General features: G+C 37.6%; 1 protein-coding gene across 1 annotated transcript; it reads left to right on the forward strand.

Annotated features, from left to right (window-relative positions):
* Positions 1 to 10,552: 10,552 nt before the first annotated feature.
* LOC121731337 (putative ATPase N2B) lies at positions 10,553 to 14,259 on the forward strand. The gene is made up of 7 exons (XM_042120730.1): positions 10,553 to 11,100; positions 11,202 to 11,393; positions 11,815 to 12,056; positions 12,138 to 12,312; positions 12,972 to 13,121; positions 13,418 to 13,534; positions 13,917 to 14,259. Exons 1-7 carry the CDS (start codon positions 10,708 to 10,710, stop codon positions 14,040 to 14,042), a joined length of 1,395 nt encoding a protein of 464 aa, XP_041976664.1. The 5' UTR covers positions 10,553 to 10,707; the 3' UTR covers positions 14,043 to 14,259.
* Positions 14,260 to 16,680: the final 2,421 nt, after the last annotated feature.

The following is a 16,680-nucleotide window of genomic DNA, read 5'->3' on the forward strand; positions in this document are numbered from 1 at the left end:
AATACCACGTTCTCACAGAAAGCCGGCGTGAAACAGCGCTTGCGCTGTGTTTCGCCGAGTGAGTGAGTTTACCGGAGGCCCAATCACTTACCCTATTCATTTCCTTACTCTCCCCTATTTCCTTCCCTTCCCTACCCTCCCCTATTACTATATTCCCTATTAAAAGGCAGGCAACGCACTTGCAGCTCTTCTGATGCTGCGAGTGTCCATGGGCGACGGAAGTTGCTTTCCATCAGGTTTGTTTGCTCGTTTGTCTCCTTATTTCATTAAAAAAAAATCTATTTGGTACATTTCAAAGCGATTTTAATACAAAAAAAATATACTTAATGTTGTTTCAAAATAGGTACATAATATTTCAAGTACCACAAAATTGAACATAAGTAGCAAATTCAACCTTTACTCCAGAGCGTAAGGCACACATTTGGGTTAGACTGAAGAAAATGGGGCACTATGGAAAAAATACTTACCTATAAAAATTTTTCGTCAAAATTTTAACCTCTTATAACCACCCCTTTTGAATATACCAATCGTTAGAGGGCGCCAAGGATAGCAAAAAAGCTCAGATAAGCTTTTCTCAAAAATCAACCCCTGTCGAAAGACAGGCCGAAGTGTGACCCTGGTTAGTACGGAGAAAATATAGTAGTAGTATAGTAGTCGGTACCAGATAGCTGAATCTTTAGTTCTCTGACAGAATATTTGAAACTTTTGGAACTGGCACAGACTTCAAAATTATGAAGATTGAGTACAGAAATAGTTGAGGTTTAGCCTAATTCGGAAAAAGGCACTATTAGATAGGAAAAATTATTTAATACTTTTTAGTTCATATTATAAGGATGTTATTATTGTTTTTACCTTGGAAGTCGGTTTTAATTTTTTGTTAATTAGATCAGCAGAGTTGGGCACCATAGGTACTTTTGCAGAAATCATGAGTCAAGGAGTCCTGACTCAGGACCCGGTAGGTTAGGACTAAATTAATGTTAGGCTCAATTAAGGCTCTTCTAGACTGTTAAAAAGCAGTTAACTGTAAGAGCGACAGACTGGGTCATAAGTGGCCACTGCAATTTTATTTTATTTATCTAATCTGTTTAGGGAGCATACCCATACTACGTGACCCATTTAGGGGCGGGAGGGGGGTCTTCAAAATACTACGCTCGGTCACGAGAGGGGGGGAGGGGGGTCTAGAGTTTTGTCACGTAGTCAATTTCGCCCGAGAGAAACGTCATACGAAAAAAATTTTTCTCGTCATTTAATACTTAACACTGGCATTTATTATGGTTATTTATAGCCAACAGCCATTAAAAAAACAGGCACTGTTGTCACTTATCAGCAGAGATCGGAATTGGGTGTGTGAAAATACCTAAAGTTTGCAGCGGGACATAATATGGAGCTGTTACAGCCACTTAAATTAAACCGGTTTTGGATTTTACCGGTTCAGTTTTGTATTTTTTTTAACATGTTCCTTACCTTTGAAACACCGAACTATAAATATTTACAAGCTGCTTATACAGTTCTAAATTAATTTTTTAGTCTCAATTTTTCTTTGTCGGCCAAACACAGAATTTTACATGTCTGCAAAATGCTAATGTGGTTTTAATCTTTTTTTCGGTGTGTGTAATCGGTGTTTCAAAGGTAAGGAACATGTTAAAAAAAAATACAAAACTGAACCGGTAAAATCCAAAACCGGTTTAACTTAAGTGGTTGTACCAGCTCCATATTATGTCCCGCTGCAAACTTTAGGTATTTTCACACACCCAATTCCGATCTCTGCTTATCAGGCATTTTGAAGTTTGGTGATCATATTTACTTATATCTTATTTTAGTGTTCGATTACAATTTCAACTACAGTGGTGACTAAAATAGTAGGTACCATCGAGGAAATTGATTCAGAAGTAGTTGACACACCAACGTCATGTAGTCGGATCATGTCAATTCAATGTTAATTGTGATCTGTCGGTTGGGTTAAATTTAAACGCGACCAAGTTACTTAGGTCCGCCATCTGCCTAGAAATTAATTTCTCTGTTCTATTGTAATTTTAGACTATCACTAAATATTATAAAACAAAGTTTTTCCCCCATGTCCCTTTGTTAATCTTTAAAACTACGCAACGGATTTTGATGCGGTTTTCTTTAATAGATAGAGTGATTCAAGAGGAAGGTTTATAAGTATAATAACATTCCTTAAATAGTGGAAAAATACTGTTATTATTGGGGTTTCTAATGTGATGTCGTAGATAATTACATTTTTTTCCGCTTACATTGCAAACGCAGGCTGAAACCTACGAGATTTATCAAAATAATGTACTGTACACATTGAAAAGGTCTACAGAAAACTCCGCAATGGTATATGTCTACCTCTTATGGATATCCCACAATACAGTTTTTTGTCATTTACTTTTAACGACAAAATATTATATTGGCTAATTTCGAAGCGATTTTAACCAATACGGGGTGGCGACTCTGTCGCAACTGTAGTTTAAGTTTTATAATGTATAGATTAATTATAGATAGCAACACTAGATCATTTGTTTAATGTTGGCCATCTGCAATTATTATGTTGGCAATACTGCCACGCTTGGCGTCACGTCTTGGCTTGGCGTCACACAACAATAATAATGATACACATAGACAGTCGTTACAGATTTTGAAAGTGATTAGTGAAACAAGTACGTTGACAACTTTTGTGGACTTTTGTGAATTGTAATGTACCAATTTAGAACTGTTGCACGGAATATTGAACACGTTTAATAAAATTAGTGGTGTGATTGTGTAACAAAGACTTTTCTTTTGCCCTATCACCCCAAAGTGGTGACCCCGACGTGATCACCTCAAAGTGGTGACCGCCTTCGTTAGTCAAGCCTACTTTTCCGGCACTGGTGATACCTAACTCCTGGCTCAATTGCTATACGACGCTTCCATTCGGACTTCGGAAACAGGAACTACACCTGCCCGCTACACTCCGTGCCTCGGCGTTAGCTGTAAAACGTGCGGGCGAAGCCAATTTTCGCGGACGCAAACAGGACCATTTCACCGGAATTTCCAAGACATTTGACTCAAGAATTAATTTCCTGCAAAGTTCTACGTTTTCCCAGCTGAAACACATCAATCCAGTCATTCTCAGCAGAATTTGGAAAAAAATCTGTGAAGCATTCAGGAAGTTTCAGACTGGTCGCGCCATCTTTCGGTGTCTATTGAAAGTTTCTCCTCGGCAATCGACGGCATCGGTACGTCTGTCATCCTATCTGACGTCTGTCATCCTATCTGACGTTTGTCATCATATCTGACGTCTGTCATCCTATCTGACGTCTGACATCTGTCAAAGACTCGAAAACGTAAACAAACACTCGTGAAAAAGTGCAAAGTGTTTTTCGACTTCTGTTTTCACTTTTAATTATGTTTTTTTTAGGAAATTACAGTGAGTATTCAGTTTTAAGTTACAACAACATTATTTCGGTAAGCTCTTTTTGATATTTTACTTATTTAACGAATTATTATCGGAGTTGTTATAGCTCGAAACTAACTTTTGTTTTCTAACGTTATACCGTACTCATATTTTTCCTCATTATTTGCCGCTTTTCGGTGAGGGTACGCTTTCTACCTTAATTTGTTGTGTGTTTTCGTGGTTTTTGCCTGATTTATATTATGTTTTGGTTTTAGGATATTTTACAAACATAAGTTTTGTTTTTACACTGTTTCGCTGTAAATATTACATTTTGTTTGCCTTACCTGCTAACTATATTAACAGGCAAGTTTGCCAGTGGTTTTGGATATTATTATTTTTTTTTTTACATAATTTGGTAAACCTAATTGTAAAACTTAATTTTTTTTTTCCAAAGGTGTTACTCTTTTTTGAAAAATTGTTTATTGGTGTAACTTATAGCTACTTATACTTACTTACTAACTATATTTTTGTATCAGCGTTGCCACACCAAATTTTTTAAAAACTAATTTTGGGTTTATTTGGTTTTGTTTTTCTGCACTGCACGTCTGTGATCTTTGGTTGTGGTTTCTAATAATTACTAACAATGGCTGAAACTCCTCAAGATATCATTCTTCGTTTGGAGGCCGAGAAGGCAGCTCTACAGCAACGGCTAGAACGCCAAAACAAACCGGAAATTTGCAAAGTCTCCGTGAAGCTCCCTCCATTTTGGCCGAACAAGCCTAAAGTTTGGTTTGCTCAAGTAGAGGCTCAATTTGAGCTCTCTGGAATCAAATCCGATACCACGATGTTCAATTACATCATTTCGCAGTTTGACCAGAAATTAGCTGGAGAGGTGGATGATATTATCACTGCTTCTCCAACCGACGGTACCAAGTACTTGAAACTGAAGGAGGAATTAATCCGACGTCTTTCAATGTCCGAAGAACAACGGGTACGCCAACTTGTCGGAGAGGAAGAACTAGGCGACAGAAAACCCTCTCAGTTTCTTCGGCACCTCCGCTTCCTCTCGAACAATGCCCTCACAGACGAGAGCATTCTGAGACAGTTGTGGATGAGACGCCTACCCCAGCAAGTACAGGCTATTTTAGTCTCACAGACTGACCTGACTCTAGAGAAACTGGCAGACCTGGCCGACAAGGTCATTGAGATTGCCGGGCCAAGCAAAGTTTTTTCTTGCTCTTCGCCGGCCTCATCATTTTCTTCTACTGTGTTCGACACACTTCTGGCAAGGGTTGACGAGCTAAGTAAGCAGATTGCTTCCTTAACTCACCAGAGGCCTGGACGTTCACGCAGCCGCAACGCATCTGCTGGTCATCGCTCTCGCACTTCGACACCTGGTGCTCCCGTAAAAATGTGTTGGTACCATAAAAAATTCAACACCAAGGCAGCCAAATGCATCCAACCTTGCAGCTGGTCAGCGCCTCAGGGAAATGGCAGCAACAGTCAGTAGAGGCGGCCACTGATTGTTACCAACCCAGCCGCCAGACTAGACTCTTTGTCACTGATCAGAAGTCTAAGCACCAGTACCTCATCGACACTGGCTCAGACCTCTGCTGTTTCCCTCGGCGGCTTCTTAAAGGTCGGTTTACTGATAATGAGTACAACCTCAGCGCTGCGAACGGTAGCTCAATCAAGACGTACGGAAGTATTTCCATGCATCTGAACTTGGGCCTTCGTCGCGACTTCCATTGGAATTTTGTCATCGCTGACGTTAGTACTCCTATCATTGGTTCTGACTTTCTTAGTTACTATAACCTTTTGCCAGATTGCCAACTCAAGCGTCTTGTCGACGGGAATTCTAAATTATTTGTGTCTGCTGTCACGGCTCAGGTTTCACAGGACAGTGTCAAGGCTGTAGCCTGCAACGACTCAGTTTTTACACAGGTGCTCGCTGAGTTTCCTGAGATCACACGTCCTCCTGGCTTACCCCGAGTTGTGAAGCACAACACCGTCCATTTCATCCAAACTACTGATGGTCCTCCTGTATCGTATCGTCCTCGCCGTTTGGCTCCACACAAACTTATTCCTGCCAAAAAGGAGTTTGAGGACATGATGAAATGCGGGATCGCAAGGCCATCTAAAAGTGACTGGGCCGCTCCTTTGCAGATGGTGCTCAAGAAGGATGGCTTGTGGCGACCTTGTGGCGATTACCGGGGCTTGAATGCCAGGACTGTCCCGGACAAGTATCCGGTTCGTCACATCAATGATTTTACGCACAATCTTTCTGGTGCCAAAATTTTCAGTACCCTCGACCTGGTGAAAGCCTACCATCAGATCCCCGTCTTCAAGGACGATATTCCGAAGACGGCCATCGTGACTCCGTTTGGCCTCTTCGAATTTCCTTACATGACCTTTGGTCTTCGTAATGCTGGTCAGACCTTTCAGAGATTTATCGATGAGGTCACACGGGGTCTCGATTTCTGTTTTCCATACATCGATGATATTTTGGTCTTTTCACCAGACGAGGATACTCACAAGAAGCACCTACGCACTCTGTTTGGACGCCTCCAAGAATATGGAGTGATTTTAAACCCGTCCAAGTGCGTCCTTGGCGCCAGCGAGGTAGTGTTCCTCGGCTATTCCATATGCGCCGATGGCACGCGCCCACCCCAGGACCGTATTCAGGCCCTGATAGATTTTGAGCCTCCTGAGGATGCCCAAGGAATGCGCAGGTTTCTTGGCATGCTCAATTACTACAGGCGTTTTATCCCTGACGCCGCAAAATTTCAGGCTCCGCTTATCGAGACTTTGGCCGCTACCAAGAGTAAGGGTTCCAAACCATATCCCTGGACGCCTGAACTGCTGAAGAATTTCGAGGACTGTAAGAAAAGCCTTTCAGACGCGACAATCCTTCACCATCCTGTTGCTGATGCACCCTTAGGTTTGTTTACCGATGCATCAAGCCTTCATGTCGGTGCTTGCCTCCAACAGTTGGTTAACGGAAATTGGGTCCCACTTGCTTTCTTTAGCAAGAAGTTGACCCCTAAACAGTGTGAGTGGCCGGCTTATTACCGCGAACTTTTGGCCGTGTACGAAAGTGTACAGCATTTTCGACACGTTGTGGAAGTCCAACACGTGACAATTTTCACTGACCACAAGCCATTGCTGTACGCTTTCGTACAACGTCGCGAGAAGCTTCCCCCACCACAACTTAACCAACTGTCTTTTATTAGTCAGTTTACGACGGACATTAAATATATACGAGGCGAGGACAATATTGTCGCTGACGCAATGTCTCGGGTAGAAGCCATTTCCTTAGAGCAAGAATATGAGGCTCTTGCCGCTTCCCAAGGAGCAGACGAGGAGTTGACCCAATTACTTGGCAATTCCAGTCTTAATTTGGTAAAATTACGCGTACCTGGCACAGGCTACTCCCTGTTTTGCGATCTTGCGACCGGCAAGCCTCGGCCGTATGTACCCCGTGACTTGCGTCGCACGATATTCAACAAACTACATAACCTGAGTCATCCTAGCATTAGGGGCTCAGCTCGTCTCGTAGCTGACCGTTACGTGTGGCCCTCCATAAACAAAGATTGTAGAGAGTGGGCCCGCACTTGTGAAGCTTGTCAGCGTTGTAAGATATCTAGACATGTTTCTGCTCCCTTAGGCACCTTCGACACTCCATCCGGTCGGTTCTCTCACATCCATATGGATATTATTGGACCGTTACCGATTTGCTCTGAGTATCGCTACTGCCTTACAGCAATCGATCGGGTTACTAGGTGGCCTGAAGTCTGGCCTATGCGTACCATCACAGCCGAAGAAGTTGTTGACACTTTTACAAGGGAGTGGATACCTCGTTTCGGCATTCCGTCGATTATAACCACGGATCGCGGTACTCAGTTTGAGTCCGACCTGTTCTGTCGTCTCTTACAGAATTTCGCTGCGAAACGCATTCGTACAACGGCCTTCCATCCGAGCGGCAACGGAATGATAGAGCGCGTCCACCGCCAATTAAAGGCATCCCTAATGTGCCATGGCAATTCCTGGATCAAGGCTCTTCCGCTCGTCTTACTTGGAATACGCTCGGCTTTCAAAGAAGACTTGAAGGCCACAGCTGCTGAAATGGTTTACGGTGAAACCCTTCGTCTTCCTGGAGAAATACTGGTTCCAGTGGCTGAATCGAACAAATTCGAGGACCCTGCCGACTTTGTGGTGAAACTCCGGAGCCACATGGCATCCATCCGACCCGTTCCAGCTTCACGACACTCGGTCCCATCTACATTTATTTTTAAAGACTTGGCTACTTCTTCGCACGTATTTTTGCGAGACGATACTGTCCGTCGCCCCTTACAGCCCCCTTACAATGGTCCTTATCAAGTCCTTGAACGGGCCACTGACGGCAAAACTATCACCATTGATGTTAAGGGCAGGACCGTTGTTGTCAGCGTCGACAGACTCAAACCAGCCTATGTCGACAATTCTCCAACTTTAGATTCTTCACCACCGACTTCTCCGATATCTCAGCAACCATCTCCAAACACAGCAGTTTCTGTTCCTACATCTTCCACAAATAAATTAGCACCATCTCCAAACACAGATCAGCCTAAACAGCCGTACACCACAAGGTCTGGCAGACGTGTACGTTTTAAAAAGTTCGACGATTATTATGCTTAGTTATTAATTTCGTCAGGTTACCTTTCTCCGTGGGGGGGTGGTGTGGCGACTCTGTCGCAACTGTAGTTTAAGTTTTATAATGTATAGATTAATTATAGATAGCAACACTAGATCATTTGTTTAATGTTGGCCATCTGCAATTATTATGTTGGCAATACTGCCACGCTTGGCGTCACGTCTTGGCTTGGCGTCACACAACAATAATAATGATACACATAGACAGTCGTTACAGATTTTGAAAGTGATTAGTGAAACAAGTACGTTGACAACTTTTGTGGACTTTTGTGAATTGTAATGTACCAATTTAGAACTGTTGCACGGAATATTGAACACGTTTAATAAAATTAGTGGTTTGATTGTGTAACAAAGACTCCTTATTCAATAAAACCACTTTAAATACATTGTAAATTGAGTATCTATACTAATATTATAAATGCGAAAGTACCTCTATCTGTCTGTCTGTCTCGCTATCACGCCAAAACTACTGAACCGATTGTAATGAAACTTTGTACACAGATAGTCTAAAGCCTGAGAAGGGACATGGGCTACTTTTTAACTGGAAAAAGGGGTTGTAAAGGAGTGTTTCTACGTAAATTTGTTCAAATTAAGTTATTTCCAAAAATTAATAATAGATGACGCTGTGCGTCGTCCTACATCGCACAAGCGCTTACTCAAACGTGTTTCTATAAGAGGTGGTAAGGATAACGAAAGTTTTTTATATAGTTTAGATCGTTATTTTTATTCCCTAATATATAATTAAGTAGTAATAATTATTATAAACATGCAAAGAGTCTTTTGTAATAAATAACTTAATAAGCACAAAATATATGAGTCAAATTATTTTCATTTGCTATCTAGTATCTACTCTTTCAACCATAGACATAATATATACTGTAGGTATATATTATGTCTATGCTTTCAACTTGCAAAATGATTAAAAATTATTCTTGTCAGTACCACGTGAACAGCCGGAGAATTTTTTTTTTCTAAAGTTGGAGAAAAAAATAATTTGAAAGCCAATTTATCACTAATATAAGCCATACATCATGAGTTCAAATTTTTTTTCTCTGGCTTCATACTAATCTGACCACCTCATCATAAGAAAATCGTAATAACTTCTAAACTATCTGACTTAGAGCATTGAAGTAATAGAATTTTAGAAGATGAACACTTCCTCTATCTATTTAAAATAAAAATGAATCAGTTTAATCTGCTAGATTTTCCACAAAAAGCCATTAATAAAAAATACACTTTTTTTTTCTTAAACTTGGGTTTTTCTATGTTTAATTCCACGAAATTTATAACATATTGCCTATGTAAGTGTAGTCCACAAATTCAGCTATCAAATGAGACCTTTTTTATCTTCATAGGATATTTACATGTGAAGTACTGGTCAGATTAGTGTGTAAGCCCGAGAAAAACTAAAATGGCTGCCATTTTACAACCATGAGAGAGAAAAAAAATTTGAGGGCCAATTTGTCGATAAAATATGCCATAGATCATGACATTAAAGGATCGGACACCGGTGTCGGGACACATTGTATATCCGAACTAGACTAAAGCACATACTTAATACAAATTACTCACGGAGGACTAGAGCCAAGCTGTGTGGACTCTTAAATTGGATTTGACTATAAGCTAATTGCATGCAAGGTTATTAGTTATTATTTATGCCAAATTTTAAGAAAAATTTCCCGAATTTTTAATTAATTTCAGGTTCTTCCACAAGTTTGCAACATTTTATCTACGTAAAGGTGATTTTAGGAGGAGGTAAAGGCTCTTATAGGAATATGAGTGGTGGCCGCAAAAGTAGAAGGCGACACAACGAATTTTGTTGCGTCGCCTTATCTACTCGACACTGGTAATGATGACTGATGATAATCTGTCATCGAGACTTCAAACGAACAGTCACGTTACTAGTCGCTCCGAAGTTTTTATTAGAATTTGTAGTAAATATCAAATGTTCAACCGTGCACTATAGTGAATACTGTGGTTCAGTTATTGGAGTTTCAAGTAATTCAATTATCTCGGTTTTTGGTACTGTTTAAAAAGGTCATGTTGTACTCATGTCATGCATACCTATAATTTGTGCTTAATACTGCTTAAAATATTATTGAATATGATATGTTTTTCAAATGTGTTATTGTATATGTACTGTTGGTGTGCTAAATGAATAAATAAATATGATTCTGATGATGATGAATATGATGAATAAATATGATTGATGATGATCCGTAGGCCGTAGCCCGCGCCCCGCAGGCGATAGGCGGCCGTAGCGCCATATTTTCTTCTTTAACAATGACCGACTCGGTAAGTTGCCAATGTCCTAATGGCTAAGCACCATATTAAAAAATAATATATTGTCAATGTCATAAACTGCCAACCTGACAGATGACACAAAACATGTGACATGTCAGTAATGTCACTTTTCATTGAAAATTTAGCTCGATTTTGGGTCTTTTGGTGCTTTTTTATAGATTTTGAAATTTATTAATTCTTATCTAACATCATACTTGAGTATTTAATATGCCGAAAATATAATTGAGTTCCTAACGAATTCCTTTTAAGATAATAATGATTCGAAACTCAATGCAGATATTTTTTCTTTAGCCTTGTGTTATTTTTAAACACTTGTGAACGAATTGTTCAAAATGTATAAACAAATACCTAATAACCACATTTCCTTCTTGTTGAGAAACACGAAGATATATTGTTTTCAATGCATAAAAGCACTTTCTACACGCCCTGAAAGCCAGCCTGTATCAAACCATGGTCCTTGGAACTTGTACTCAGATAAAGTATCAAAAGGGTTATTGAGTCAAGATTCTCATCAAGAGGAAGTAGTGCGACACCTTCAAAAAGTATACAATGAAGTTTCATCATTCAAAAGGCCACAAATCAAAGCCAGGTTTGGTGAATCCTTCTTTAACTTCTTTAGTAAATCTGAGCCTTATAAAATGGAGGCACCAAAGGGATTGTACATATATGGAAGTGTCGGCGGAGGAAAAACAATGTTGATGGATTTATTCTATGAAACTGTACCTGTGAGTAATTGATTTTAAATTTAAGCTTGATATTATATGAGTGTTACATAACAATAGATGTCATATTAATAATATATTTTATGACATTTTTTTCCTTGTAGATAAAGGAGAAATTGAGGGTCCATTTTAATTCTTTCATGCTCAATGTTCACGCTAGAATACATGAGCTCAAAATTAAATCTGGTAAAGGTGCTAGTTCGTTCCGAGATGAGGGCAAACCCTTTGACCCTATACCACCAGTAGCTGCAGATATTACACAGGAGTCCTGGCTTATATGTTTTGATGAATTTCAAGTAAGTTTTCACTTGTCCAACACTTGTTATTTTGTTATATAAAAATCAATACTAATTATAAAGACATTGATGCCTGTTTTCACCAACCGCCTCCTAACGCTAAGTGGTCCCCTAGCGGCCATTAACATTCGTCCTTAGGGTGTAAGAACTTTTGCAAAACATTACTTTTTTTTAAATGTGGTTTGTTTTAGGAGATATTTGACCCGCAAAGATCGCTAGGGAACACTTAGCGTTAGAAGACCGTTGGTGAAAACAAGCATCAGTCACCCTTTTCACATAATAAATGTTGTGTTCATAAACATCATAAAATAAAATAAAAGATCTCCGATTCCCTTATTCATCAATTTTATGAAACAAAAACTTTGGTAATGGTGGCATTTTCACAAAATAATAAAATACAAATCAGTTATTATTTTATTAGGTGACAGATATTGGTGATGCTATGGTTTTAAAACGTCTGTTTACCCAACTGTTTGACAATGGTTGTGTTGTTATAGCAACCAGCAACCGAAAACCTGACGATCTTTACAAAAACGGACTGCAAAGAGCAAATTTTGTACCATTCATTCCCATCCTGAAAGCACATTGTGATGTCATTCAATTGGACTCTGGCATAGATTATAGAGTGAGAGGATCAGGGAGTAAATATGGTAAATATTTTCTGTAAGTATCTTTAATATTATCGATACCTACAAAATAATTCATATAGTTCAGTGGGTAAAATAAGTTATTTTATATTTCCAGTAACCATGAACTCACACCAGACAATAGTGGCGTGGATACGCTTTTTAAATTCCTCATATCAAAAGAAAATGACACAGTTAGAGTTCGCGTTATTAACATTTTTGGAAGAAATGTCAAATTTGCAAAAACCTGTGGAGGAGTGTTAGATTCAACATTTGACGAACTTTGTGATAGAGTAAGTTGAGTTTGGAAGATACCATAAATTTTTATTATTATGCTTCAATTTGCGATTTTAGGTTTATTAAAATACATCCTTTTTTTTTTCCCGCGGCTTCGTTAAGAAGTATTATTGTATACAAACTTTCAATCCCTATTTTATCCCCTTGGAGGTAGAATTGATCAAAATCCTTTCTTAGCGGATGCCTACGTCATATCATCTACCTGCCTGCCAAATTTCAGCCCGATCGATCCAGTGGTTTGGGCTATGCGTTGAAAGATCACCATGTCAGTCAGTCACCTTTGAGTTATATATATATATATATACAGGGTGTAACAAAAATAAGTGATAATACTTTAGGGCGTGTACGTGTTCCTTGTAGAGAGTTCACTGTGAAAGTAGCAGCGCTGAAAGACCAAAAATTTTTTTCACTTTTGTATGGGGAAACTCTTGACGCTCGGGCCCTTGCCCATACAAAAGTGAAAAAAAATTTTCGTCTTTCAGAGCTGCTACTTTCACAGTGAACTCTCTATAAGAAACACGTACACACCCTACACACCCTAAAGTATTATCACTTATTTTTGTTACACACTGTATATATATGTAGATGTCACGTATCAAAATAAAACCTAAAATTGCAACACTAAAATATTTTATTATTCATATTTTTATTACAGCCGCTCGGTGCAAGTGATTATTTAGTCATATCAAAAACATTTCATACGGTATTTATAAGAAATATACCGCGATTATCTATTGTAACACAAAGATCTCAGATAAGAAGATTTATAACCCTGATTGATACTTTATATGACAACAGAGTCCGAGTAAGTTCTTTTTATTAAATTTTTTTATAATAAAAAATTATAATGTTTTATAAAATAAGATACTTTTTATGGCAACACATATCAAGCAAGTATACTCAGATCAAACTCTTAAAAAAACAAATATTTTTATGAGTTTCAAATATTATCATGGTAAACAGTTTTTATTTCTTTATTCAAATTGTAAAATTGTAAGTATAATAAAATACCAAATTTCTTAAATTGATAAATTGACATGACTTTGATAAAACATTCCAACAATATTTATCGTTTATTATAAATGTATGTTTTTGTTTTAGGTTGTTATGGCTGCAGATAGTGATCCCAAAAACTTGTTCAAAGTGGATGATGCAAAAGACGGTTATGGTGATGCCGACCGAGCATTGATGGACGACTTAAAAATAACAAAAGATTCTGTGAGTAGTATAATTGTAACATACCGTATAATCGCTTTAAATTGTCAGCTAAATTCAAAACGTCTTTTACTACAATTTGCGTTCGGAAATTTATATTCACTTTTTATTTTAATTTTTTTTAATGAAATAAGGGGGCAAACGAGCAAAGCAACAAGTCACCTGATGGAAAGTAACTTCCGTCGCCCATGGACACTCGCAGCATCAGAAGAGCTGCAGGTGCGTTGCCGTCCTTCTAAGGGGTAATAGGGGAGGGTAGGGAAGGGAATAGGGGAGGGTACGGAAGGGAATAGGGGAGGGTACGGAAGGAAATAGGGGAGGGTAGGGAAAGGAAAAGAAAAATTTAGATTAATACTTTTCTAATTAATCAATATTTTGTTTGTAGGAAGATGCAAATGCTGCTATTTTCACTGGTGAGGAGGAAATGTTTGCTTGTGACAGATGTTTGTCACGAATTATGGAGATGCAGTCAGATGAGTATTGGGAGAAATGGGGACAGCATCTAAGTTAATTCTTAAAGTCGTTAAAATAACAATGTTGCTGCCCATAATATGTTCAATATTAAATACCTAAAGGATTTTGAAATACCATTCAAAATTAGAACATTATATATTTATCATTGATTCATAGTTAACAGTCAGAGATAATGAAGTCAATAATAAGTTATGTATGTGGTGTACCATTATGAAAAATATTTATAGAATACAGAATACATGCCGATAATTTTAGCAAATAGTTTTGATTTATACACAATTTTTATATGGTATGCCTGATGTTCAGTGAAACACGAGTACAGAGTACGCACAAAATTTTGTAGATATATTTATTATAAGCTACTACCTAAAATATGTTGTGCCTATTCAATAAGAAAAATAGAGATTAATTTTACACTTGCCATGCGTTCTTTTTGTACTATCAGAGAAGTTGATTTAAACGCAGATGGCGGACCTACGTATTTTGGTCGCTTTATGTGAAACACAGCCGACAGATCACCACTTACTTACCTACATTGAATTGACATATCATGACCAAATAATGTGCGCGCGTGGGTCCGTCGACAGCCTATGAATCAATTTCTTCGATTGTACCATCGAGGAAGTTGATTCCTATGCAATTGATAGACCAACGTTATTTGGTCGAATATGTCAATTCAATGTTAATTGTGATCTGTCAGCTGGGTTTGACGTAACGCAACCAAACTACATAGGGGGGTATTACATTATCAATTAAATTGGATCATTTCTATGATCATATATATATGATCATTTGATCATATCTGCATATTACATTATCATATTTCATTGATCCTATTTTACGTCATATGTGGTTTCAATAGCCAATGGAGAGCGCTAACGCTGACAGTTATTGACGTCAGGATTACTAGATCTTAGAGAATTCGATTTGTCAAAAGACATCGTCATTTTTAATATGGCTCGTTTTTTGTTATTTCAGCAAGATTATCCTAGTATATAATTAGAAAAATAATTACATTACATTATTTGAAACATAATATTAAGGAACAAAAAATTAAAAACTCTTTTTTATATTAAATAACTGGCAACACCTATTTCTATGACCGTATTGGATCCAATCTCTCAGTAAATGTCAAAAATCTATGATCAAGGAAGAAATGAATCATATGTCTATATTACATTATCCAATATCATTGACACAATGATCTCGGATCCAATATATATGATAATCTAATATCCCCCTTAGGTCCCCGATTTGCATAGGAATCAACTTCTCTAATAGTACATAGTTGAAATTATTATTATCTGTGTTTGCCATCTTCATTTTTATGGCATGTCATGTCATGACGATGCACGAAATCGCCACCAAAGGACCTTGATATCGTGGTCATACAGTTTACATACAGTATAAAATATAATAGTTACTGCAATTTTTGTAACGAAAAGCTACTTATAAAACGTTTTTTTCTTTTATGTTTGACATCTGTTTTGTATTGTTTTCATAGTACAATATATGTACAGGGTTTTTACACTAATTTCAAACAAAGTTTTTTATTAATAGCCAAAAAGAATTAGTAATGAAACTCATAAGTATGACCATTATTGTCATTAGGTTAGTCAGGATTTATTTATATATGAAACTAGCTGTCCCGCTGAACTTCGTGTCACTTTCTTTGGACTTCTACGAATATTTTAAGAATAAAATCAGCCCAATCCGTTCAGCCGTTTTCGAGTTTTAGCGCGACTAACACATTTGAAAATCCATTTTTATATATAAGAAGATGTATTCAATGATGGAGATTAATGCAATCGTGCTTGGTATTTAAAATTAATAATATGATTAAGAGGTGAAATATAATATTCTGAATTTAGTAACAAGCTATTAGATTTCTAAAAGTACTTAATTATATATTATTATCATTGCCAAACTTGTAAATTTATATAACACCAAATTATTGGCTTTATGTTAAAGTCCTATTATTAGCATTCATAGTAACTTCCTACCTTCAATTTATACAAAAATATAAGGTGCTAATAATAGGGTAACTGCCAACGATGATGTAGTTATTACCCTATAGGCTATAATTAAATACAATAATAATTATAATTCATTTCAAATTTAAAAAGTAAGTAGTAAAAGCTAGATAACTGCAGTATTAAAGAACATTCTTCATAATTTATCATTGTTGTTTGTTTAATTATTATTTATTTTTTGATAATTTTCTTTTTATGTAAATGAGTATAAATGCCATTTAAATGTTTGTTAATAAAAGTTGATCTTTAAATTGCACTTTTATTTATCTTTTCGAAAATATTCTCAGCCCTGCTCTTGCCTCTTTATATTGCTATCCCTCTCACACAATGACATTCATGAAGACTGGGCACAGGATATATTTTTGCCTAATAATGTCAACACAAAATAAATATGCTTGCGACGTAATGTGAAGGCAGCCTAAAACTGACGCTTTTTGTCGCATAGCGTTGTTGCCGCGTCTTCTTTCGTCATAGTACAATATCATACAAACAATATTATGCCGTGGCGTGTTGCGTCGCTGCGCTGCAGCGTAGTGTCGCTTAGTGCGGTCTCGTCTTTAATATGGAAACCCGTTTTCCAAAGGATCAAGGGCTATATACGATCATAGTCACTCGTGATTCGTTAATAAAAAAAAAAACAGT

This window comes from Aricia agestis, chromosome 10 (genome assembly GCF_905147365.1).
Source record: "Aricia agestis chromosome 10, ilAriAges1.1, whole genome shotgun sequence".
Taxonomy (NCBI): Eukaryota; Metazoa; Arthropoda; class Insecta; order Lepidoptera; family Lycaenidae; genus Aricia; species Aricia agestis.

Bases quoted from the DNA above. Each gene is read 5' to 3' on its own strand.
- LOC121731337 (XM_042120730.1), top strand. From the start codon at position 10,708: ATGTATAAACAAATACCTAATAACCACATTTCCTTCTTGTTGAGAAAC. The intron at 12,057-12,137 runs GTAAGTATCTTT...TTATATTTCCAG, and splicing joins AAATATGGTAAATATTTTCT to TAACCATGAACTCACACCAG. The intron at 13,535-13,916 runs GTGAGTAGTATA...TTTTGTTTGTAG, and splicing joins TAAAAATAACAAAAGATTCT to GAAGATGCAAATGCTGCTAT.